General features: G+C 51.7%; 1 protein-coding gene across 1 annotated transcript in view; it reads right to left on the bottom strand.

The window, feature by feature from the left end:
• Nucleotides 1-993: 993 nt before the first annotated feature.
• PRMT8 (protein arginine methyltransferase 8) overlaps nt 994-25973 on the bottom strand; it is a 40120-nt gene continuing 15140 nt past the window's right edge. Inside the window, exons 5-10 of the mRNA XM_052640812.1 lie at nt 23292-23434; nt 22633-22720; nt 14047-14162; nt 7940-8090; nt 1529-1650; nt 994-1077 (exon numbers count right to left, since the gene is read on the bottom strand). Coding sequence (XP_052496772.1) covers nt 994-1077; nt 1529-1650; nt 7940-8090; nt 14047-14162; nt 22633-22720; nt 23292-23434 — 704 coding nt within the window. The remainder of the gene's footprint in view (nt 1078-1528; nt 1651-7939; nt 8091-14046; nt 14163-22632; nt 22721-23291; nt 23435-25973) is intronic.

Below are 25973 nucleotides of genomic sequence, written 5' to 3' on the forward strand. Positions count from 1 at the left end.
CCCGATGTTAGCCCATGTCCACTGACCCCCACTCCAGAACCCTCCTCCCATCCCCGAGGGTCACAGGGGAGATGCCTTCAGACAGGTCCTAGCTTCACGGCTCCCTCACCAAGCAGCCGCCTTCCTTTTGAGAGCAGCACCATCGGATCTTCTGTCCCACTGTGGCCTCTGACCTCCTCCCACACCACCTCCCCCCACGCCTCCAAGAGCACGAGGAATGCAGCCGCCCCATCCCTTCACTCTCATGTGCATTTATTGAGCGCCCACGGAGTGCGTGGTCCTATGCCCAGGGTTCGGAGCCACAGTCTAGTCAAAAGGAGACCGGAGCTAATACAGAGAACGTTTCATAGCTGGGAAGGGCTGGGGACGGGAGAGAACTAATCACAAAACAAATTTCTATTGGAAAGCAACAGAATCTCCTCTGAGAGTAATATATGTTCTATGCACGCACACACACACACACACGCACACACACTCCTGTGATGAACACGGACGTCACCCGCTTGACTGTATCTGCACACACATACAGGTGCGCGGGGTTAAGTAACTAACCGGGATGCTGTCCGCGCACGCGCACCGCCGCACGCACGTAGAGTCTGGCTTATGCTATCAAAGACACTAGTCTCCAGGTTCTAGAGAAGCAATCTGACCTAGATGCCTGCAGCATGCAAAACTTGAGGATCCGAGAGTCACGGTTAAGGAGGACGATGGGGACACGTGTGGACTCCTCCATTGGGGCCCGGCTGCCGCGCTGGCCGTGGCTCAAGGTCGGGAAAACAGAGCCTCTGAGAAGGGCCCCCGGGAGCAGAGCCGAGGGGCTGGGGGCCCTTGGTCCAGGGGCAGGGCCCTCGGGAGGCCGGCGGAGTTCACCAGTCTCGAGGGCACTCCAGGATGGATCGTGTCGTCCTGCAAACAGGGTCCCTGGTGGCCGAGCTGCAGATGGAGGCGAGTTTCCGGGCTGGCTCGCTCGCTCTCTGCAGCCTCCCACGTGTGCTAACGCATTTTGTAGTAATTAGATACAGATGTTTCGCACAGCTGTCCCTTAAAATCCAAGTCTACTGTGAAATCGAGGTCTCGCTGCAAAGGAGGAGGAGTCGGGGCGTCAGCACCAAGGAGCCCTGGGACCACGCCCCTCCCCGCGGGCGGAGGGCCGCGCGCATCTGAGCTGCTAACGGTTTCCAGCTCAGGACACCCCACAGACAGCCCTTACGAGCCTTTTCCGGAGCCTCATTATCATCTTGGGAAAGTCGTTGCTTTCTAACCTAAATCCTTCCTGTGAGAATATAGAGATGTCCCCTCCGGTTTCAACTCGGGAAGAGTGGAGCGGTTGCTTCTCAGAGGAAGAGGCCCCAGACGCCCCCACCCCACCCCCAACCTGGCCAGCTGGAGGAATGCGAACTTGTCTTCCAGGCCACCAGACACGGTGGTTTCCTGGCTCAGCTCATCCCAAACGAGATGAAACCCATGGCCACAGTCTGCCACCTCCCCCTCCAAACCCCCAACTCCCCCCATCTCCCCCAGCACTCACCACGTTTTTGGCATTTGGCTTCATGGATATAGTTCCGTAGATCTCCTCCCCTCTCCGGACAGTGAGGTAATCTTCCAGGTAGAAGACTGTCTGCTTCCAGTGGGTGTAGGGGGCATCAGGGGCTGAGGGAGAGAAGGGAGAGTCAGGAGATGCCTCCAGGGACTTTCCTGGTGGTCCACTGGCTAAGACCTCTGCGCTCCCAGTGCAGGGGAAAGTGAAAGTCGCTCAGCTGGGTCCGACTCTTGACGACCCCATGGACTATACAGTCCATGGAATTCTCCAGGCTAGAATACTGGAGTCGATAGCCTGTCCCTTCTCCAGCAGATCTTCCCGACCCAGAAATCAAAACGGGGTTCCTGTATTGCAGGTGCACTCTTTACTAGCTGGGCTCCCAGGAAAGCCCCCAGTGCAGGGGGCCAGGGTTCAATTCCTAGTCAGGGAACTAGATCCTCCATGCTGCAACTAAAGATCCCACGTGCTGAACTAAGACCTGGTACAGTCAAATGAATAAGTATTTTTTAAAAAGTGAGAGAGAGATGTCTCCAGAAGGGCTGGGACCCCACCTGGAAGCTGCTGGGTTTCTTTGGGACATGCTGAACACCCTGCCCAGCCCTCTCGCTGGGTCAGGCGCCCAAGTTGTGGCAGGCCTCCCCACTCAGCCCAGGGGTTCAACTTGTCATTGACTTCCCACCCCCTCCAGACTGAGGATCTTAGTGGAGAACCAGAGGAGAAACAAACTGACATTACAAGGTCATACCAAGGGTGATATTAACACAAATGAATCTCAGAATGCTGCTGTTTCATTGGTTCAACAGAGTGAAGACTTGCAGACAAGTGTAGGGGAGAGATATGGAGGGTAGTCCACCCATTCTCCTGTTAAATGACACCAATCACGCCAACTCCACGGCTAACCCAGTTTCCCCAATTTCATGGATATCCCAGCCCTACAAATAGTTTTCCCTGCCTGCCTCTCTGCCCTAGATCAGTGGTTCCTAACCTTTTTGGCATCAGGGACCGCTTTTGTAAAGGTAATTTGTCCACAAACCAGGGGTGGGGGGTGGCTTCAGGGATGATTCCAGTGTACTGCATTCATTAGGCACTTTATTTCTATTATTATTACATCAGCTCACCTCAGATCATCAGGCATTACATCCCAGAGGTTGGGCACCCCCAGCATAACCCATCCTGCTACCCTTGGCTCAGGCCTGCCGTGAGGTTTTGGCTGAGCCTTCCTACCTAGATAGAGTAAAAATTCAGAATGATTCTCCTTCCATGGACCCAACGCTGGTCCACAGCTCACACCTCATGCATGAACCAAAGTCACACTGACTCTCGCACCTCCCATGAAATCCCATCCATCCTCTGGGCTCATGACAAATTCTACGACTAGATGAGGGGTCCTGTCCCAGCAGCATCTGTCCCTCAGACACTCTTCCCTCCTTAACCACCAGCCTCTCCCTTCCTCATCCTCCAAGGTCAATTCTCGGGAGAGCCTCACCTGACCACCCAGCTGGATTAATGGCGTCCTGAGCCTGTGTGGTTACTGTAGTGGTCACACCACTGCATAACCATCTCTGTCTCTTTTTACTTTCTGTAGTCTCCACAAGACTGCAGCCTCCATCAGGATAGGGGTCTGATGGACTATTACTATTACACCCTTGGAGCCCATCACCACCCTTGCTAGGTCTGTGAGCACCGAATACACGGCTGAAAGTAAAAAGCCAGAGGGGGTCTGGTGTGAGGCTTCAAGGTACCCAGGTATGTTCAGCAACATTGAGACTTTGGAACCAAAGGATTGTAGAAGAATACATCTTACAGCCAGTTCCTCTTGCCCTGCAGGCTCTTACCTTCCTCCACCAGGAGGCGTGACTCATGAACACTGATTCACTCTCTTTGCTTACAACCAGAGCTGAAGGTGGGCAGCCTTGGGGAGGACTTTCAAATACTTCCAAGGCTGTTGCATGAAGAGTCTGTGGCCTTATGGATGGCTTTGGAGGCAGAACAAAGGCTAGGCCCTGGACATCATCAGAAGGCAGAGATTTAATTCGCAGGAAGAATTGGGGCTGTCCCTCAGTCGTACTGGCCACTGGTGGTCCAGCCTGAAGGAATTCACACACAGCCTGCCTGGAGATTTATTGTACCCCCAGTGGGACCAAGATCATTCAACCCTCAGGATCTATTTTAATAGTGGTGAAGAGTCTGTCTGTGTCCTTCGTAATAGACTAGCTTGATCAAATGTCAGTGCTTTGAATACAGATTTGAGTAGCCTTCAATGTGTGTGTTTGGGAAATCGATGCAAAGTCAAGGTCATGGGGAGGGGAAGCAGCCTGAGCATTTGGAAGGGCTTGAAGGAGGATCATGAACATGGAGTTTGTGCTGCTCAGATTGTGAATCTCCAAACATGTCCAGCCTTCCTGGCCTCCAAGGCATACTGCAGTCCATGGGCAAAGTCCAGCTGTTCCCAGTAACTTCTCTGTCAAGGGCACCTAAACAAATTGTCAAAAGATAGTTTCCGGGGTGTGCAGAGAATGGCAGTGAGTGACTGATAGCACTCTCGCCCCCACCGCCACCCACATCAGCCCAGACAGGTGCCTCTCCTGTTCTTAAAGACCTTCAGGCAAGGAGATTCCAGCAGCTTCCTTCTGTCTCCTAGTCAGATGCCCTGGGAGACTCCCAGAGACTTCACTGACTCAGATCTGCCAGCCAGTGAGCCCAGACCATCCGCCTCTGATGCTGGCCCCCCAAAACGTGCCAGCCTTGAGTTGGAGGAAAGGGATTTTTTTTCCCTCAACATCAACATCAAAAAGTTAACAACTTCCCCAAACATCTCATTTCTGTGATGGGTCCACAGACTCATTGTCTAAAGCAGTTTTTTCAATCTGGAGTCTCCATCAGGGTCTCCAGGAGAAGCTGATTGCAATATAGATGTTTTGACTCTGGTCCTAGGCATTTGAAATCAGTAATTCTAGGGTGTGAGAAGGGAGCAGATCTGCTGAGACATAAAAATCTTGTGTAGATACACAACCAAGGCCGCAAAGGCTGTGCAGACCCAGTCCTTCAAACTCTATACATCTTTTGGGTGGCTATCAGTGGAAAGGACATTTAATGAGGCAACAAGAGGCCCAGTGTCCAGCCTCCTCCTCCACTGTGACTCTGGAACTCATGTTCTACATCTGCAGAAGGTTTATCTCCTGAGGGACTGTAAGGATTAGGTGATGGGAAGGTGGGGAGGACACACCGAGCGTGACCATCTCCTGTTGCGCCCACGTCCATGTTCCCAGCGTAATTATCAAGAGCTCTCCTCTTTACTCTCAAACTGTCCTCAGTTGAAAGATGAATTGCATGGTCACCTTATATTTATATAACATATCAGGCCCAGATCAGGGTATTCTTAAGCCATTGCATTAGGTGGTTATTGACTCTTTGTGGAAAGCGGTATGTCATGTCATTTATCCATCAACTATGGCTCTGGTTGGTAAAGCAGGGCTGCCACACTGTCTTGGCCTGGAATGTTCTAGGACTAATTCCCCAGAGAGTTGCTGTGCACAAAGGTGAGCCCTCAGCATCACTGTGGACCACGACATCTGGAGATGTGGTCAGTGAACGGGCCTTTCCCTCCCTCCCAGCCCCAGCTACAACTGTCAAGGTCATATGAGTGGCTTTTAAATTTCCATTATGATGATACTGTCATTCACTCCCTCATCCATGCATTCGCTCCCTCATTCATGCATTCGCTCATTCATTCAGCAGACATCCACTCAGGATGCCCGTCATACACTTGACATGGTCCTGAAAGTGGGGAACGGCAGCCAGTACAGCCTTGCCCCACGAGATCCGACAGCCTACGTGAGAAGACACTCGGGTAGCTGGCCAGAACATCCAGCGGGAGTTGTGACTGGTTGTGACAGAGGCTGGGAGTGGGGCACACAGGGGCCAGTGGGTATGAACAGAGGGCCCTCTCGCAGGAAGGTTTTTCCTGGTGCTTTTGGAGACAGAGTGGAATCCGGCCTTCTGGTCTCTTCCCAGTGATTAAGGGGATGGTAGTTCTTTCTGGAATTTAATACTTCTTCAGCTGTAAATTTGTCATTCTATTCCCTAGGGTTTTCAGAAGCTTTTCAGAGAATTCAAGACTATGCATGAAGAAGCTTCTCTGACCTGAGAAGCTGACTCAGTGTCACAGGGTAGCCAAGCTGGGAAAGGGGCTGCCAGGCCACTGAAGTCCATCCATGCCATTTCACTCATAATGAGCCCAAGGCCCAGAAAGGGACCCACTCAGATTTATCTCCACTGCCCGCCACCCTCCCTTGCTGATTCCTGGAAAAACTAATACTTAACCCCAGGCCTGCTTCTACTCAGCACCGCCCGTCCACCCACACAGTCTCCCCAAGGGGCCCAGTTCACGTTTCCTACCCCCACCCACAGAGGATATGTCCAAGAGGTGGGGCCGCTGGGCCCGCCGGCTGGTTGGCACAGCCCAGAGCCCTGCGTGGCTGTGCCCATTTGCAACAGCTTCTGCCCAGAGCTTCGGGGGGAAGACACGGGCAGAGCCATTAGCAGGGATGGTTTCCAAGCTGCACAACGTGAGATGCTTTCCAACGTGTCTCCTGGAGCAGCTCCAGCCCCTGGGGGCCCATGGGAAGTAATCACTTAGAACAACCTGCATTTCAACTCAAGTTCAAAGCTAGCTGAGACCAAACAATACCTTATTTAGGCCTATACATACGCGTGAAACAACTTTTTAAAAATAGCAGGGGATAATTAACCCAAAATTCAGGATAATGTTCATCTGGAGGCGATGTGGGGAATGGGATAAGGGGACCATCCAGGTATATGCAAAGATGTTGGTAGCACTGACGTCCTTGAGTTAGGTAGTAAGCTGCAGGGATTTATTTTGTGACTCTGAATTAATTTAATCTCCTGTGTTATCAGTCATGTCTGACTCTGTGACCTCGTGGACTGTAGCCCACCAGGTTCCTCTGTCCATGTAATTTTCCAGGCAAGAATACTGGAGCAGGTCACTTCCTACTCCAGGGGCTCTTCTCGACCCAGGGAGTGAACCCATGTCTCCTGCTTGGCAGGCAGATTCTTTACCACTGAGCCACCTGGGAAGCCCCCTGAATTAATTGACTTACATTTATTCATTATAAACCTTATTGTATTATGCTTGTTAATAATGTATTCCAGTTTAATATTTATATTCTAATTAACAATAGTTATCTCTTGATATTAACTAATACATTTACATTCTACTACTAATAAACTTATTTCTAGTCACTATTTCATTCAAATTAATAATACTTTATTTACAATCTAGTTACTGAGCTAGGTGGCAAGTTCACGAGTGTTTGTTGTATTAATTAAAATATAAGCAAAAAGTGAACGGCGCGTGGCAGTATATCATGAGCCACGAGTTAGGATTAATCTATTTCTGTGTATCTGGGGTCCTTAAACACAAAGAGGAAATACTCTTTCCTTGGTGGTCAGAGTGCAGAGGGTCTGAGTAAACCCGACCGCCAAACCCATGCCAGCTGGTAAAGATGGTAAGAAACATCTGTTACACGCTAGACCAAAGCCCTATGCTGACATCCACCAGAAACAGACCATGTCAGGGAGAGAAAGACCCCAGCTGGGAGCTAGCTACAAGGCTGGAGCCCAGAGAACCCTTGCCTCCTGACTTTCTCATTTCCGGCAGCAGAGTGGGTGGGCCCTGCGGGAGGCACATCCCAGGGATGGAAGAGGGAGAAACAGCCATATGGCTCCACCCTTGGCCTCCAGTCACAGCCGTGAGCCGCCAGAGGGCTCCTCCTCAGCCCCACTGTCCCACCCCTCACCACTGAAAGGCTGAGTCTCACCCATCTTTCAAGGTTCAGGTGAAATAGCCCACTCCCTGTGGGCTGAAGGAAGGGGAGCGGCTGATAATGACCGGGACCACGGTCCTCTGGTTTTCACCAGGGCTGGTCTGGCTGATGGAGATCAGAGGACCCTGGTCTTGGTGGTCAGGAGACATCACCTCTGGAAGAAGCCCTCCTGTGAGGAATTAAGGTAAGTCTCTTGCCTGCTCTTTGCCACAAGAAAGCCTCACACCCCTCCGTACCCTCTCCCGCACACAGGAGGTGCTCAGGAAACACTAAATGAATGCGCGTGCATTCAGAAAGGCAGCCCCAACACCTGCCCCTGCCCACCCGACGCTGGCTCTCAGCGCTGGCCACGGCTGCTACAGTTTTTTACCTTCTCCTCCTAGCACCCAGAACTGTGGCATTCCTCCAGGACTGGAGAGGCTTGCGAGGTGCCAAGTGAGGATCCCTGGCTGATGCCCCCAGGCCCTTGCCCCACGTCCAGGCCGGGGAGGTCACATCCTACAGAGCCTGGGCACCAGGCCGGGTGGGTCTGGAAGGCCAGCAGGAGGCTCACCTGTGGAAAACCCCATTTTCTTGTGGCACTTGGTAAACTCGATATTGAAATAGGTGACCAGGGCGTGGACGTAGTCGTTGCGCTGTACCTGCAGGCAGAAGGCAGACGTGAAGGACAGCTCCTCCGTCTTCACCGTGTAAATGTCCACCTCCTGCAGTCCAGAGGAGAGAGAGTGCGGGTCAGCACCTCTGCCGGGTCTGGGTCCCGCCTGAGGCTTCATCCTCCAGGGAGGCTACAGACCGCAGACTCCCCTGGGTGTCACATTTCTTGGGACCACGTCCCAGGCGCACCTGCCACCCTCCCACAAGCTCCCCCACCCTTTCTAGGGTGGAGTCTGCTCAGTGCGTGCGTGTGTGCATGCTCGGTCGCTCGGTCCTCTCCGACTCTTTGCAATCGCATGGACTGTCGCCCGCCAGGCTCCTCTGTCTATGGGATTCTCCAGGCAAGAATACTGGAGTGAGCTGCCATTCCCTTCTCCAGGGCGATCGTCCCGACCCAAGGATCCGACTCATGTCTCGTGTCTTCTGCACTGCCAGGCGGGTTCTTAACCACTAGCGCCACCTGGGAAGCCTCGTACCAGGGGGCAAATTCCAAGGAGTGGGGTGCGGGGGGGGCACCCGAGACCCACTGCATTAAAGCAGCCACCTGCTCCATCAAGCCCTCCCGGATTCCAGCAGAGCTGACTGCTCACTTCCCTTCGACAGGAGGCACTGAGAACCGAGCCCACACCATCACAGGCTGAGCCAAGGGAAGTCTGCTGACCATTTATCACCAGCCGGACACTTAGATACATAGAAAGGGGAAATAAGAGGCAAGAATTTTCCAGTTCTAGCTGGGAATGGAGAACACAAGGATCTGATAACTCGAACAGTTTCAGTCAGACCGGGAAGTGACTGAAAATCAATCTTGGGCGGCCGCAGGAGTCGTGAATGACGGTTTGCAGTGTGGTGTTCTCTCTGTGCAGAGGATGCTGACTGACGTGGGCCAGCTCCAGTGAGACAGGGCAAAGCTCCCCAGGCACCCAGACCACTTTCAGCGAGGCCTAACTGCCGGGTTGCACAGTAGGGACCTCTGTCCTGAAAGCTCTGTGTGAAGCAGACAGACACCTGTGTGCCTGGAAATGGTTCCCAAGAGTGTGCCTGAGACCTGGATGATTGAAGATGCTGGGAAAGTAGGAGAGAGGGGTCTCAGGGGATGGGGGAGGAAAGACAAAGAGGCTTTTATCTCTACAGGTTTCTAGGATGAAGAAAGGAGTCCCAGGACCTTCAAAACCAAGTCCTGCCTCCACAGGGTGGACAGAGGCAGGAGCGAGGCCAAGTCAGTGGCCAACCCAGAGCCTTATTACGGTGCAGGGTGGCAACTACAATACCCGATGACCTGTTGGTTGGGAAGAAGGAGTGACTGCAGGTGTCGGGGACTGTGGGAGCCCCTGATGTCGGTGACATCACTTCAGATAAGCCACGCTATGCTTCTAGAGCCCAAGGATGGGGAACAAGGACTAAAGATCCTTGTGAGGCCAGGTCGGGCATCCAGAATCCAGCGGAGTCAGAAAGCTGGTCCCCTGTTACCCTGGGAATGCATGAGCCTGAAGAGCATCCCCAGGAAGTTAGTGGCCCTGGACACCTGACCACCCCCAGGCAGGATTCGCTCACTGCCTATCAGGCGGCCAGTCCTCCCCGACGACTCCAGTCAGTAGGTCCTACTTCGAAAGCAGCCTCTGTAGCTTCCACCCGCAGAACAAGCCAATGCCCGCTCCTGCTCACGCGGATCCCCCAACTTCCTCTTCTCCGGTGGAAACGGCCTCTCCTAAGTCATGATTTCATCTCCTTCTCCCTCCTCGCTGGGGCTCCCAGGCGGCGCTGGTGGCAAAGAACCCGCCTGCCAGTGCAGGAGATGTAAGCGACATGGGTGCGACCCCTGCGTCGGGAAGATCTCCTGGAGGGGGAAGGGGCACCCGCTCCAGTATTCTTGCCTGGGAAAGTCCCTGGACAGAGGAGCCTGGTGGGCTACAGCCCACGGGGCTGGAAAGAGTTGGACACAACCAGGGACCCATTTCTAGCAGCTATGTGCTGTGTGTGCGCTCATTTGCCTCCTGACCCAGGGATCGAGCGGGCATCTCCTGCACTGGCAGGCGGACTTTTTCACCATTGTGAAGCCTGGGAAGCCCCACTTCTAGCAGCCTCTGACCTCCAGGACCACCCTGCTGGCTCCGACTGCCTTTAGGCAGGCAAGCCCCTCCCCCACCGAGTCCCTCTCAGAATCATTGTCCTTTCCACCTGGGACCAGAGTGCAGGCACCGGGGGCGTGGTGGCGGGGGGTGTCCTTCATTCTATGTCACCCTGTTAGCTTGGGCCACTGCCTCATCGGGGCGCCTGTCTAGCTCCAGCACCCGTCAGCTCATTGGTTATCCCTCCTGTGCACGTGTCTGGAGGTCCCTCCAACCCGACAACTCTCAGAGCACCGGAGCTTAACTGGGTCTTTGCTGGGGGCTTCAGCTCAGTCTCCAGGGCTGGGCTCGTGGTGTCTACACTCACTAGCTTCTCCATCTCTTTCTCCATTGGGGCCAGCCCACTGTCTTCAGGCTCCTCCCAAGGTCCCTGTTCCTGTCCCTGTGCCCTTGGCCACCAGCCCAGCCTGGTCTTTGTACACTGCTTCTGGCTCAGCTCAGCGGTCGCACCACCTCTGCCCCCATCCCCACCATTAGCCCAGAGCTCATTAGACGTGGGGACTGGCCGTGACGGTCTGTGCACCTCGGTGTGTGACCTGCCCCTAAACTCATCATTTTCCTCCTAACACTGTCTTCCAGCCTGACGACTTTCCCTCCCATCCACCCCAGGCCTCCCCTTCAGTGTGCATTTGTGTGAGCTCAGTTATGCCCGACTCTGTGTGACCCCAAGGACTGTAGCCCGCTGCGCCTCTGTCCACGAGATGCTCCAGGCAAGAATACTGAAGTGGGTTCAGACCAACCCACCAACCTCTCTAAGATGGATTCAGACTATGCTGCTCCCTGGATCTAAAGCCTTCCAGAACTTTCTTGGACTCCCCTGTAAATAGCCCAGGCTCTGGGCCTGGACACAGAGAACAACCTGGGAAGGACGCCGTGTGACTCACCTGAACTTGGTTCCTTCCTCCTCTGGCCTCCCCTCACTTCCTCACCACTCTCAGCGTGCGCAAGAGCACACATGCACGCATACGCACGCACGCGCGTGCGCGCGCGCGCACACACACACACCACCCCATTTATCAGGGATTTTGTCTCTATGGGGGTCTCAGATGTCCATCAGCAAAATGTCAGCCACCAGTGCTCTGACCGCACTCTCTAGGTCCTCTGGATATTTGCCTCTAAACAGGGGCCTCTGCAGGAACAAAAGCCGTCCAGACTGAAAGTCTGATATACATTAAAATGGGTGAGACAGAGGGGCAGCTGCTCTTTTGGACTGCCCGCCCCCGCCCTGCCATCTGTGCCTCAGAGACACAAGGCCCTCTGGGTCAGATCCCCCCTCCTCTTAGGCTCAAAGTCTCCAGAGTCAGAGCCCTGATCCCTCTGCCAGAAAGCTTCCTCTTTCTGCAGCAGCAACAGCAGTAGCTCTGAGATCCCCGGGGGGACCTGTGACCAGGCCTCAGGCCACCCCACCAGGCGCAGGGCTCCGCAGGCATCGGTGACTCTGAGGAGCTGGGCCGCTGCTGTCCCCACTAAGTCATGTTACAAATGGACGTCTCCGAGCAGAAGGCTGGTCAAAACAGAGTCTTAATTATCATCAAGTGTCACAAGCCGCAACGTTAATAGCGATGAAAATAGCAATTAAGTGTGTGAAGAAGGGCAAGTGTTTTCCCAACAGACCCAGGAAGACAGTGCTGAGCGCATTAGCAAGAGCTGACGGACGGCTCTCCTGGTGGCAGAAGCAAACACAGCCGACCTTGTCCTTCTCAGAGAGTGCAGGAAGGAAGGTGACTGGCCGGGGAGGGCCCAGAGCTCCAGTTTCTGCTATGCCCCCAGCCCCAGGCTGCACTCAGGAGAGACCCTGGCCTGTTCCTGGCTGGGAGGGGGAGAGGAAGGAGGGGAGACAGAGCAGGCCAGTCTAGGACCAGCAGTGGGTGTGCACAAAGGCTGTGGCCACCCTGCCAGGTAGGGGCAGAGAGTGACCTGGGAAGGAATTTCATCCCCTATGGGAAAATGCTTAATGGCTCCATGTAGCTGCCATATGCCACTTGGGCAAATTCAACAGCACCAGGCAATTTCCACTCATACTACAATATTTGCAGGAATGTTTGGCACCATGGGTGAATTATTTGGGGGTGTATTTTGCTGGACCTGGGCTTCCCTGGTGGTGCAGATGGTAAAGAATCTGCCTGCAGTGCAGGAGACCCAGGTCCAGTCCCTAGGTCGGGAAGGTCCTCTGGAGAAGGGAATGCCTACCCACTCCAGTATTCTTGCCTGGAGAATCCCATGGACAGAGGAGCCTGTCCTGTAGATCCCCACGGCTACACAGTTCATGGGGTCACAAAAAGACAGGACAGAGCAGCTAAGCACATGATAGTTTGCTGGGCCTTGTTTGGAGCGCCAGAAGGAAGAAGCTTCATGGACAGAGGGGCCGGTGGGGAGAAATAAAAGGACGTTTGCTCGTCATTAGTCCTGCCTGGACTCGGAACCGGCCGAGGTAATAGGTGGCAAAACCCTCCAGCATGAGGACAAGGCTCTCAGGCAGGATAAGAGGGAAGCATCTTTCATCTGATGGGACTTGTATGAGGTTCACCTAGTTTCATTTGTCCTCCAGGGACCCTTCTAAATCCAAGAAGACAAGGGTTCCTTATCAAGAACACAGTGACCAGGGACCGAGGACTGACTGCTCTCGCCTGGACAAAACAGCGTTTGCATTCATCCTGCAGGAACCTCCCCTTCCCCCAGTGGCCCTGGGCTCTTCCCTGTCCCGTCCACCAGAGCTCCTGGAACTGCAGTGATGCTCACTGGACCGGAGCGGACAGGTGTGTTTCAGCACAATGAAGGCTGGGGGGAGGGCTGAAGACAACTGACACAATGAACCCAGATTCTTTGATTAAAAAGTGAACTTGAACCCTGTGAAATGGATGGCTTTCTGGACTTTAAGAAAGCAGTCAAGTACCAAGAGTTTTCCTTGGGTCAGGAGGATAGGTCAGCATATGTAAATACAGATACTTAGACAAAGGGCTGGAAAGGTTAACCCATTGTGTGGACAGTGGTTACCTCCAGGGGGAACGTGGGGTTGGAAGGGTGGGGAGGTCAAGGGGGGCTTTTATCTGTACTCCAGCAAAAGGGGCTTCCCAGGTGGCACTAGTGGTAAAGAATCCACCTGCCAATGTAGGAGACATAAGAGACGCCGGTCCGATCCCTGGGTCCGGAAGATCCCCTGGAGGAGGCAATGGCAACCCACTCCAGTGTTCTTGCCTGGAGAATCCCGGGGACCGGGGAGCCTGGCGGGCTACAGTCTATGGGGTCACAGAGTCGGACAGGACTGAGCGCACAGGCACACAGCAAAGCTGGCGTGTTTGGAAATTTAGTAATCGGAGTACCCTGGGGGAGGACCCTGGTGAGCAGTTCTCCATCTGCACTGAAGACAGAAAGCCGTGGAGGACAAGATATGAAGCCGTGTACAAACCAGGGAGCCCAGGATGCGGTGAGCCCTGCCCGGCCACTCACAGGTACGCTTGGAAGCAGGGGAGTGTGACTCTGACTGCATACCTGATTGAGGTTAGGGATTTCTTCTCTAAAGCTGCTGTCTTGCTCCGAATGGAGGGGCTTCCCCCGACCTGAGCCACCAGGACTTCTCTCTCTGATGCTCCCATTCCCCCAACACACACCCCTGCTCACATCACCAGCAGATATGCACCGACCACCCCCCAGCTGTGCCACCGTGGAGTCCACTGGCCCTCTTTCGACAGCTCTGCTAAGGGCCAGCGCCCGTTCTCACTGGTCACCCTGGGCTGCCGGAGGCTCCGGCCGGCCGAGGTGGCCTTGCCTCACAGCCGGGGGCCCTGCAGGAGCCTGGGTGGCCTTGGGCACAGGCCCAAGCATCCAGGTGGCACAGTCGGCTTTCCGCACCCCCAGGCCCACGCAGGATGCATCCACAGACCTTGATTAAACAGGCGTTGGTTACCACTTGCTTTGGATCCACGATGTCCACCAGGGGCTCCTTCATGGCAACGTCCCGAATACAAGTCATGTCAAAGCCATAGACGTTCTCCCACCCTGTGGGGACAAAGCAACACGTGAGGGCCAGCAGTGGGACCCCCAGAAGTCCCTGGGCCCCCCTGAGTCCTAGAGGGTGGGCGGCAGCTTGTGTTCCCTGGTCTGACAACAGGAGAGGTGCTTGCCTGGTGGAGAGTTTCACAAGGTGCCAAACGTTCCTTCACATCATCTAATGTGCACAGGTCCCAATTTAGGGATAGGAAAAGTAAAGCTCAGAGAGGGTAAGAAACTTCTCCGAAGTCACACAGCTAGACTCCTGTCAGGCCAGGACTAGAACCCAGATTCCTGACTCTTCTGTATCTGCTCTCTTCCCTTCTCTCTGAGCCTCAATGTCTCCTAAGAACTCTCTCCTCCACCGTCCCATTTCTACCCCACTGCCTCAGCTCCATCCCGCCCCACAGCTATAAAGCTGTCTCTCTTCCTCCTCCCTTTCCCACCTACTGAAGCTCTCATGAAGCAGAAAGAAACATGGGATTTCCTGGTTCATGAAACAGGCTGCCGTCAGAATCCCAGTGCCACCTTTTACTAGCCAGCTGCCGCTGCTGCTGCTAAATCGCTTCAGTCGTGTCTGACTCTGTGCGACCCCATAGATGGCAGCCCACCAGGCTCCCTTGTCCCTGGGATTCTCCAGGCAAGAACACTGGAGTGGGTTGCCATTTCCTTCTGCATGCCCTCATGCAAATCTCCTGGCCTCTCTGATCCTCTGTTTTCTCAACTGCAAAATATGAGGTGGGGAGCCGGGGTGTCCAGCAGAGGCCTTGCTTTTCTCACACACCACAATGTCCTCATTAGGACCCATCCCATGAGACATATCCCCCAGGTGGGGCACAGAGCACCCCAGCAGTGCCTCTTAGCCCCCAGGGGCTGTTCATAAGATGCATTAATCAGGGAATGGATTCAGGGTTCAGGGTTGGAAGTCAATGAATGCAAGTCTGATGGTCCAAGTGTTGGTCACTCAGTCATGTCAGGCTCTTTGCAATCCCATGGACTATAGCCCACCAGGCTCCTCTGTCCATGGGATTCTCTAGGCAAGAATACTGGAGTGGGTAGCTATGCCCTTCTCCAGGGTTCTTCCCAACCTAGGGACTGAACCTGGGTCTTATGCATTGCAGGCAGGCTCTCTACCATCTGAGCCACGAGGAAGTCCATGATGGTGCCAGATCACCGATAAATGATGGTCATCACTGCTACCACTGATTGATCACCCAGTCCTGGCCAGACCTATCACTGACTTTCACTAGCAACCCCATGAGGATGCCTCGATACAGCAGATGAGAAAATGGGGCTGGCAGCAGCTGGCGCTTGGCTTACATGTATGTGAGATACTGGGCTGGTATCCCACAGCAGGGAAACCGTGGCGCTGGGGCACAAACCCTGTGTCCTTACCCTTGAGCTGCACCGACACAGTCGTGACAGCAATGCCAGTTGCTCTCCCCACAGTGCAGAGCCATCCCCAATCTTTTTGGCACCAGGGACCAGTTTAGTAGCTCAGCTGGTAAAGAATACACCTGCGGTGCGGGAGACCTGGGTTCGATCCCTGGGTTGGGAAGATTCCCTGGAGAAGGGAACAGCTACCCACTCCAATATTCTGGCCTGGAGAATTCCACAGACTGTATAGTCCATGAGGTTGCAAAGAATCAGACATGACTGAGTGACTTTCACTGGTTTCATATAAGACAATCTTTCCCCAGACAAGGTTGGAGAGGAGGTTTCAGGACGACTCAAGTGCATTACATGTGTTGGGTGCTTCATTTTTGGTATTTTATGTGAGCCCCACCTCAGATCATCAGCATTAGATCTGGAGGTTGAGGACCCCTGCTTTAGCAGAGTCTCGTTACTGGGTGGCTGAATCTCACTTGTTCGTTTACTCAGAGGAGTTTAGAAATACATTGAAATAGACTTGCTTTTCTCTTAAATCTTACAGGATTAAATTATTTTTAAATGTTCACCAAACAAATGGAACCATAGGAAACTTATGTCCCTCTGTGTGTTTCGGAGATGGGGGTGAAATGGGGGAGGCGCGAACAGTCAGGGAATGCTGTGTTCCTTTCACTCAGGATCTTTTCAAGGGCACACAAAGGCTTTCCTAGAAGAGAAGAGGCTGAGAAAATAATCATCTCCTAGAGGGCAAGCACTTGTGCAATTCTGGCTTGAGGATTAAATGCCAGTCATATCCCATTTTATACCCGAGGCTGGAGCCAAACTCCCAACTGAGCCTACCTATGTTTGCGGCTTCCCTGTTGGCTCAGATAGTAAAGAATCTGCCTGAAATGTGAGAGATCTGGGTTCGATTCTGGGTCAGGAAGATCCCCCAGAGAAGGGAATGGCAACCCACTCCAGTATTCTTGCCTGGAGAATCCCATGGACAGAGGAGCCTGGTGGGCTAGAGTCGATGGGTTGCAAAGAGTCAGACACAATTGAGCAACTAACACTTAATGTTTGGGGAAGCGTGGTGACAGCTCCAGAGAAGATCCCCTGCTAGAGTCTGGAAAGAGCTGTCCATGCTTACCCAGTTAGAACATGCACACCCACACACACTGTCTGCTTTTAAAACCCTTTCTCAAGACACCTACCGCTACACTTTTGTTCTTGCCCTCCACCCTCCTTTAAGTTAAGGCTCTGTGAAAGTGTATCTGAGAGTCTATGTTAAATGGTTAAAATCCTGGGTTTGGGCTTCAAACCTTGGCTCTGTTTATTTGCTGTGCGACTTCAGGCAAGAATTTAACCTCTCAAAGAGCTGATTTCTTCTTTAAAATAGAGACAATGAGCTTATAGTTACCAGGGGATGGGGGCGGGGAAAGGATTGGGAGAAGGGATAGTTAAGGGATTTGGGGATGGACAGACATGCATTGCTATATTTAGAATGGATCACCAATACAGCATTCAGTGATATGCGGCGGCCTGGATGGGACGGGGTTTGGGGAGAATGGATACATGTATATGTATGGCTGAGTGCCCCTACTGTGCACCTGGAGCTATCACCACATTGTTACGCTCCAATATAAAATAACAGGTTTTTAAAAATGGAGATGATGATGATGACGATGATAGTTGCTCTATAGGGTTATTATGAGGATCAAATGTGATGATATATATAAAGTTCACAACAGGGTCTGGCACATAGAAAGCCCTTGAGATGTGATAGTTACTGTGGTTACGTGGTTGAGCTCTGGCTTTGCCATCATCCAAGCTTGTGACCCTGGCAGCTTGGCCCCCTTCTTTCCGAATTGTTTGTAAAGTGAGGAGTTTGGTCCACTGGTTCTGTGTTCCAGAATCATCTGGGACACTTCTTAAAATACAGATTCCTGGACCATAACCAGACCTACTGAATCAGAATCTCCAGATTTGGGCCCCACGGAGATGGGATTTCCAAGTCAACATAAGCAGTTCCAATCAGTTGGTAATCCTTGGGCTCCGTGATCTTTGAGGTCCCTTCCAGTCCAATTTTCAAATGGAGTTAAAGTCTCAAATGGCCACTGTGACATCTCCAACCACCTGTGGAACCCCTCTCCTTCTGTATCCTCAGCACCCTCAACAGAGCATCTGGCACAGTACAGGTCCACCAATAATGCTGGGTTTTTTAAGTGAATTTATTAAGTTTAATTCATTCATTAAATTTAATGAATTTATTCCCAAATATTTAATGCCTGCAACTGCTTCACAACACCTGGTTAATTCATGTCTGATCTTCCCGGGCAGATGGCCCTACCTCCAGTTATTCAGTGACAGGTTATCTAGGACATTAGGGTTTTTTCCTCTCCTTTCCACTGACCATGCATTTCCCACTAGCTTCTCTACCACACGTGCAGCAGGGATGGGCGAGTATACACACCAAGCATGTTAATGTTTTGTTGCAATCGTCTTATCTATTAAATGAGTGAATATGGAGTGAGGGTTATCAGCCACCAGGAAAGTGTTAGCTAACTTTCTAGGGATTCAAAAATAATAACAAAAGACCTGCGAAATTTAGTTTATGGATTGAAACAAACTCTTGAAAAGGACCACACCATGGTGCACGGAATGTAACTAAAACAACAATGAAGTCCAGACCTGCCAGCTAGTCCAGACTAGGTGAACTAAATTCCCACTTGAATGGACTGGTAGTGGAAGAGGCATGCTCTTCTCTGGGCACAAATTATTCATCTGTCTCTACTGTCCAGCACTACTCACAATGTCCAGCATTAATTAAAAATTACAAAACACATGGAAAAGAAAGAAAAATATGACCCATTACCAAAAGGAAAAATAGTTAATAGAACCAGACTCAGAGCTCAGGTAGTGGGAATATGGAACAAGGATGTTCAAGTACTTTAATAAATATTTTAAAGAATCTAATGCAGAAAAAACATGCATGAACAGATGCAGAATTTCATCAGTGACATAGAAATGCTGGAAATGAAAAAAGTCACAATATCAAAGATGTATAATTCTTCCAATGAGCTTATGGGCAGAATGGATATATATTAGAGGAAATAATAACCTGAAAACAAAGACAGGAATATGAAGTACTGGAAAACAAGCTTCACTTTTCAGTGGAGAGATCTGTAGCTATATTCCCTGTCCCTGTCCTGGCCCCAGTAATTTGGGCTTCTCTGCTAGAAATAGTGGGGGAGCCTCAGGGAAAAATAGAGCAGGTGGCACCAGGCGCCACTGACAACTCCTCCTCTAGATAGAAAGGAAGGTATGTATAATAGTTTAATACATTTTAAGCTCTCAGATCAAAGTCAACTCCTTGTGTAAAATAGGCTAGAGCCAGGCAATAGAGCTCGGATGTCAGGGTGGTGGAGAAACTCATGGAGAGCACCTGAACCCTCCAAGAGGTCCTGCCCACCAAGCCTCCAGCTACAGGCACCACCATCTCTATGCGAGAGGTCCCTTGTCATCTTCTCATCAGCCAGGAAGCCGGTGCCCATCCTCTGACCCTCAGCAGGTTCTAGAGTCAACTACTGGGTAAGAAAATCACATGGAATATCTACCCAAATTCCTTCCAATTTTGAGATTCTAGAAATCTTCAGAGTAAACAAAAAAAATTAATGATTGCACCTCTGTCTGGGAATCCTCACTGGATCACTGGTAAAGAATCTTCCTGCAATGCAGGAGACCCTGGTTCAATCCCTGGGTCAGGAAGATCCCCTGGAGGAGGAAATGGCAACCCACTCCAGTATTCTTGCTGGGAAATCCCACGGACAGAGGAGCCTGGTGGGCTACAGTCCATGGGGTCACAAGAGTCGAACATGACTTAGCGACTAAATCACTGTCAACCACACATTGGCACTTGCCGTGGGTGCTTGCCTTCTACCTCTACAAGGATTAAATCACATGCTGCTGCAGCGGGTGCCCTCCAACACCCCCTGAAGAAGTCCAGGGTGGAGAGCAGAAACGAGGCACTCTGTGCTCCAGAAAGCTGGCAGGACAGGTCTTCAGATACATGTTCTCAGGAGTTGATTTTAAGAGCCCAATTCTAGTACCTCTTCTATCTAGAAAAACACTAAAGTCCTTCATTGTGATGACCGTTTCTCGTGACTAACAGAAGCTTCACAAGACCAGCAGAAACTTTCTAAAAAAATAAATGTGCCTGACCACATGTCCTTCCCCTTTACCAAAATCACATATATACTGTTCTTCCCCCGACGTCTTTGGAGCAGTTTCTCAGAGCCGTCTGAGGTGCTGTCTCCCAGGCTGCAGTCCTCATATTGCCCCAAATAAAACTTAACTCGTAGCTCTCACATTATGCTTTTTTTTCTAAGTCGACAACGCCGCCGCCGCTCTCACCACCATCACTTTGTACATTCCTTTGCTGGTTTACTTCTATTCCTTCATTAATTTTCTCATTCATTCACTTAACAAGCTGTGCGTTGTGAGCCTGGTACATGCCAATGATCTGTGTGTGTGTGTGTGTGTGTGTGTGTGTGTGTGTGTTCTCTAGCAGTTGGTGAGCAAACTGAGGGCAATATCTGAGTTTCACTCATGCTTGTGTTCCCATGTTGTGTGTGACTGAGAAAAGAGGGGAGGAGAAGGGCAAGGAGGGGGCGAGGAGGGGACAAACTGTTTTCCTAACAATTTTCTTTCTGAAAGGGATTGGGCACAACTCCTTCTCCTGCCCTATTTAAGATTTTTCTTTTTTAGCCGGTTCTTGAGCCATCAGAATTTGCTTACAATTGTTCCCTTAGCAACCAGCAACCTTTATGCTTTCACTTCAGATTTAGAACTCTGAGTAACCAAAATCTCTGTTTATTTAAAACAGATTTCTAAATGCGCTTGCTTCCTTTCCTAAAAACAGAAACAGGTCATTTTTTAAAAGAAATGTTTAAATAGAAAACTTGGAAACTATGTTAAATAAAATGTAAAGGTGCATTTGATTCTGAGTTTGCGGGGAATGCTGTTGACAGACCCCAGAGATTCCACAAGAGATTTTTTTCTTTTTCAGATGATGTGAAAACTGCAATAAGCAGGAGGAGACTCAATCCCATGGTCTCCGGTCCTGGGCTGGCACCTGAGTAGCAGCCAGTGCCCCAGGGCTTGTCAGGGCCGATCCAGTCCTCATGGCAAGGTGCGTGAGGTCAAGGTCCCGAACAGGATCCAGGCAAGGAGGAGGGTGAGATCTGTTTGCCTTTAAACCATGAGGAAGCTCCTTAAAGCGCCAAGCTGAGGGTCAGAGTTCAATCAGTTTAGAGCACGTGAGAACAAAGAATGTGCCTGTAGGTTCTCCTCCAAACACAATTTATACAGTTACAGCAAGAACTCCAAAGGCAGCATAACCATACAGCTCCAGGGCAAAATATGTCCTATTTATTCATGCATTTGATCAACATTCGCTGTTGAGCTGTTTCTGAAACCTATCACGAGAGCGCATCTGGCCTAGATTCTGAGCCTCTGGAGGCCAGCGAGCTCAGCAGTCAGGCTCAGGGCCAGGCCCACAGGCAGGAAGGGGCTTAATGACACAATTGGGGACCAGGTCCAGGCTGCCACGTGCGGCATCAACTGTCACGCCCCTTATATACATCATCTCACTTCATCCTCCCAACACGTCTATAGGTTGGGGGAGTTTTATTTCAGACCAAGGCTCAGAGATGTTAGGTGACTCGTTCACGGTCACCCAGAGGATATGAAGCCAGAGCTGGCCACCTTCAAAGCACCATCATCTAACCTCCTACTTCTCATTGCTCACTGAACGTTAGAAATGATGCCAGATGGGCGGGAGGGCTCAGACAAATGTCCCATTTCCGTCTTCTCCTGACCTGGCTCTGAACATGCTCTGAGTTTATATTTCCAGAAAGGTGCGGACGCAGGTGGACGCACACACTCCTTGGCACGGCCCAGCAGCACAGACAACGACTAGACGTTGTTGGACTCTGGAGTCCTAGCCTCTGGGGGCCAGGAGCTAGTCTGTTCTATCTGGGAACCCCTCCGTCACAGGGAGTCTAGACGAGAGGTGTTTAGCGCTGTGCTGGCAGGAACCCAGATCTGCGGAGACTGTTGGACTGTTTGGAGTTTCTGCTCATGCTTGGGGTTGGATCATGCGTGTGCTCACTTGTATGTGTGCGGGGGGTGGGGGGGAGGGCTGGATCGTGTGCATACTCACTTGTAAGTGTGTGTGGAGGAGGGGAGGTGGTCTTTGCACTTTGTCGCTTTAGTTAGTTCTGGCTAAGGACCCAAGTCTCTCTTTAAACCTTGTGTGTGTGTTCAGATGCTAAGTCATGTCTGACTCTTTGTGACCACTTGGACTGGAGCATGCTAGGCTTCCCTGTCCTTCTAAACCTTATGGAAGCATAATCCGTTTAATCACATGGAGGACCAGGCTTGTATCCCTTGAGAACAGTCACTCTTTAAATGAAACAGAATCAAACGACTCTTTGGGGACCAGATCAAATGTTGGAGAGTTGTGCGGGGGTGGGGGATGTTTTTCCTAAGAGAGCACCTTTTCAACTGATTAAGCACAAAGAGCACAGATTGGGATAAGCCCCCACCCCCACCCCATTGCTCCCCCACCCACATGCTCAGCCTCCATCTCCCTCTGTATCTTACTTATATGAAGGAGAATCAATGTTATGCTGACAAATTTCAGGCATACAAAGGCAGAGTTCAAACGACTGGCCTGGCTGGAGACCCTCCCTGCCCTTATGTGGATGTTAGGGAGAAATGACCTTTAGTAGCTTGCAGCCACCTGCCGGCTCTGCAAAAATACCTCAGCTTCTGCTGCTTCATTCATTTTCCATCCACACTGTGCTCATTCTCTCCTCGCTTTACCTCCCACCAGCCACATTCTTATTTCCTCTCTGTAGAACCCCCACCCTTGGAACCAGCGGAAAACATCCAGAGAGAAGAATCCGGAAAAGGTCACAGGTATAAACTCCTCAGAGTCACAGCAGCTGTGTCCACGAGACTGACCACTCATGCCCAGCCCTCTGAAGTGCTTCCTGCCCCCCAAAGCCCCCCTAAAAGCCCAGCAGAGAATGCAAAGGTGACTTACAGTGGATTTTGAAGTCCTTGTACTGTCTGTCCTCAATTGCTACCACGTACAAAGCTGCCCGGTCTGGAAACATAAGCCCTCCAGGTTTCTGTTGATGAATTGTGGGGAAATGGGTCTCGTAATCTATTCACCTGACAAAGACATACATTTTTGAACTGCACATAGAGTCACCAGACAAGCACCCCCTCGCCAGCATTCCTCATGCAGCAGACTGTCACCTCGGCCAGGGAGAGGGCTGGGTGGGGAGGCACCAGGAAAAACCCAAGGGGCCGAGGTGGGGCCCATAGGACAAATGTGGACGGGCAGAGATGTGTCCAGTGAGGGCGGTGGAAGATGTTTTGACTTCTCAGTCTGGAGAAGCTAAGGTCAAAAGCACACTGGCTTACTGGCAGCCATGCAAACCCTTAGTACTTGTTGACCAGCATAGACTTTGGACAGCAAACAATGGGTCTATTATGGCAAAAAAGGCCAAGGTTAGACCTACGAACGCTCATTCTGTCCCCCAGAGGCAGATCTAGTCTAAAGAGAGGGGTCTGGGAGCAGTAACCCTGTAGCCCAGGTCCTCTCTGAAGTCCTCGTAGTCTCCCTCGGCTACAGGCGGGGGCTGAACAGCCAGGCAGCCGGCGGGGCGACCAGGGGACAGCATGCAGCAGGCTCACCAGCCACTTGTCCCTGGCGAAGATGACGGTGGCGAGCATCGACTCGTAGAACAGGCAGTAGCCCATCCACTCGCTGATGATGATGTCCACCTTCTCCACGGGCAGCTCCACCTCCTCCACCTTCCCCTTGAATATGGTGATGACTGCAAAATAAGAACCCCACGGCCGCACTTTGCAGGGACCCAGGCCAGGAAGCACCCCGCATCAGGACATGATCAATCTGCAGGGGTCAGCGCGGTTCTGATTCTTCTCTCCCTTCACCATGCCAGTTTATACTAAGGGCTGAAGACTCCTTGTGTGGTTCCTCCTGAAGTGTATTGGGCAGTTAAGATCAAACCAGTCCATCCTAAAGGAAATCAATCCTGAAAAGTCACTGGAAGGACTGATGCTGAAGCTGAAGCTCCAATACTTTGGCTACCTGATATGAAGAGCCAGCTCATTGGAAAAGACCCCAGTGCTGGGAAAGATCGAAGGCAGGAGGAGAAGAGGGCAACAGAGATTGAGATGGTTGGATGGCATCACTGACTCAGTGGACATGGATTTCATCAAGCTCCTGGAGACGGTGAAAGACAGAAAAGTGTGGCATGCAGCAGTCCATAGGGTCGCAAAGACACGGCTGAGCAACTGAACAACTAAGGGCCCGTGCTGTGCTAAGCCCAGGATGGACACTAGGTCCCAACAAGTCCTTGAAGCAGACACAGCATTCTCATTCTCATTTTTAAGGAAAGTGAGGCTTAGAGGGGTTCAATGATCACTATGGAAACAGAGCCCAGGTCTAATAACCAATGACCCATACCCTTGCCAGGGCCCCAACCCCACGTCAGGCTACCGTGACAACTCAAACTCACAGGAGGCTGAGAGACTGCTGCCACTGCATCTGTTCACAGCCTGGGCTCAGCCCCAAGGATGCCTGGCTAGTGTTGGAGAAGAGGGGACTTGGTGTTTTGACAAGAGTATGGGCTTTGCACTCAAGAAAACTGGCTTTAAGTGCTGGGTCTTCTCATGATTAGCTGTACCACTTTCCACAAGTTACTTGACTGAACTCCAGTTATCCAGAGAACAATCAGGAGAAGTGACATCTACTTGGCAAGAGGCTGTACTGATGAAATGAAATGACACAGGTGAAGGGCAAGCTCGCAACACACTGACATTGTTTCCTTGGTGATTGGATGACTGAGACGTAAGGTGCATAGGATTTAGGCAAAGCCCCTGCTCTAAACATCCTCTGCCCCTGAGTCCCTTCCCAGAACTGTCCCTCCCTCTACGGCAGGAGAAACTTCTCAGTTGAGTTTTTGATTATTCAAGACAGACATACACTTCATCTGGGGGCTCATTTTGCATTCATTGCTGTGAAGATCCCAGCAAAAGCTATCCTGGATGCTGCTGTGCAATTGACAGGGTGATGGATGAGTTGGCTGGTTCCATCAGAACCTTTCCTCTAGAAGGAAACTCATGCTTCACCATCCTCTGAAAGACCACCTGGTGCCTGAGCTTTTCTGGGGAAACTAAATGATGATCTGCGTGTGTTCAGTTGTGTTCAGACTCTGCAACCCCCTGGACCGTAGCCCACCAGGCTAATCTGTCCCCGGGATTCTCCAGGCAAGAGCACTGGAGCAGGTTGCCGTTTCCTTCTCCAGGGCATCTTCTTGGCTCAGGGATCGAACCTGCATCTTCTGCACTGGCAGGCAGATTCTTTACCACTCTGCCACCAGGAATTCCCCCAGGATGTCAAAAGAGGATGCCAGAGTCTAGGCCTGAGCCTGGATGGGAGGGGAGTTCGGGGGAGAACGTATATGTACAGCTGAGTCACTCTGCTGAAACTATCACAACATTGTCAATTTGATTCCCTGGTGGCTCAGTTGGTAAAAAATGTGCCTGAAATGTGGGAGACCCAGGTTCGATGCCTGGGTTGGGAAAATCCCCTGGAGAAGGAAATGGCAACCCACTCCAGTTTTCTTGCCTGGAGAATCCCATGGACAGAGGAGCCTGGTGGACTACAGTCCATGGGGTTGCAGAGTCAGACACGACTGAGCGACAAACACTTTCACTCTCAATATAAAATAAGGCTTCCCAGATGGCAGCGTCATAAAAAATCTGCCTGCCAATGCAGAAGTGGCAGGTTTGATCCCTGAGATGGGAAGATCCCCTGGAGAAGGAAATGGCAACCCACTCCAGTATTCTCGCCTGGAGAAATCATGGACGGAGGAGCCTGGTGGGCTACAGTCCATGGGGTCGCAAAGAGACAAACACGACTGAGCACACGCACACTAATATAAAACAAAAAGTTGAAGAAAAATCCAGGCCTGCTGTTCAACCTGGTAAAAGCCACTGGAGACCCCCGTCCTGCATCTGCACACAGACAGGATCACGACCTGACCACCCACTGCTGTTTGTGGTGTAGACACTCCCACCCTTGCCCTGTTCTGGCTCAGCCGTGGTGTCACGGGCAGCAGGGCTGGGAGTGAGGCCCTCGCCCACGGTATGAGCAGAGTCAGACACGCCTGGGCGGCCACCCCATCCAAAGCAGACCCCAGCTTTCTCAACTGCTCCATCCTGTCCTCCAGAGCGCTGCACCATTTGTGATTCTATTGGGATGCTGTGTGTCCACTTGCTTTTGTGTCTGTGCCCTCCCTGAGACTGTAAGCATCATGAGAGCACAGAGCTCATCTGTGCTCTTCTCCC

This window comes from Budorcas taxicolor, chromosome 5 (genome assembly GCF_023091745.1).
Source record: "Budorcas taxicolor isolate Tak-1 chromosome 5, Takin1.1, whole genome shotgun sequence".
In the NCBI taxonomy this organism is placed as follows: Eukaryota; Metazoa; Chordata; class Mammalia; order Artiodactyla; family Bovidae; genus Budorcas; species Budorcas taxicolor.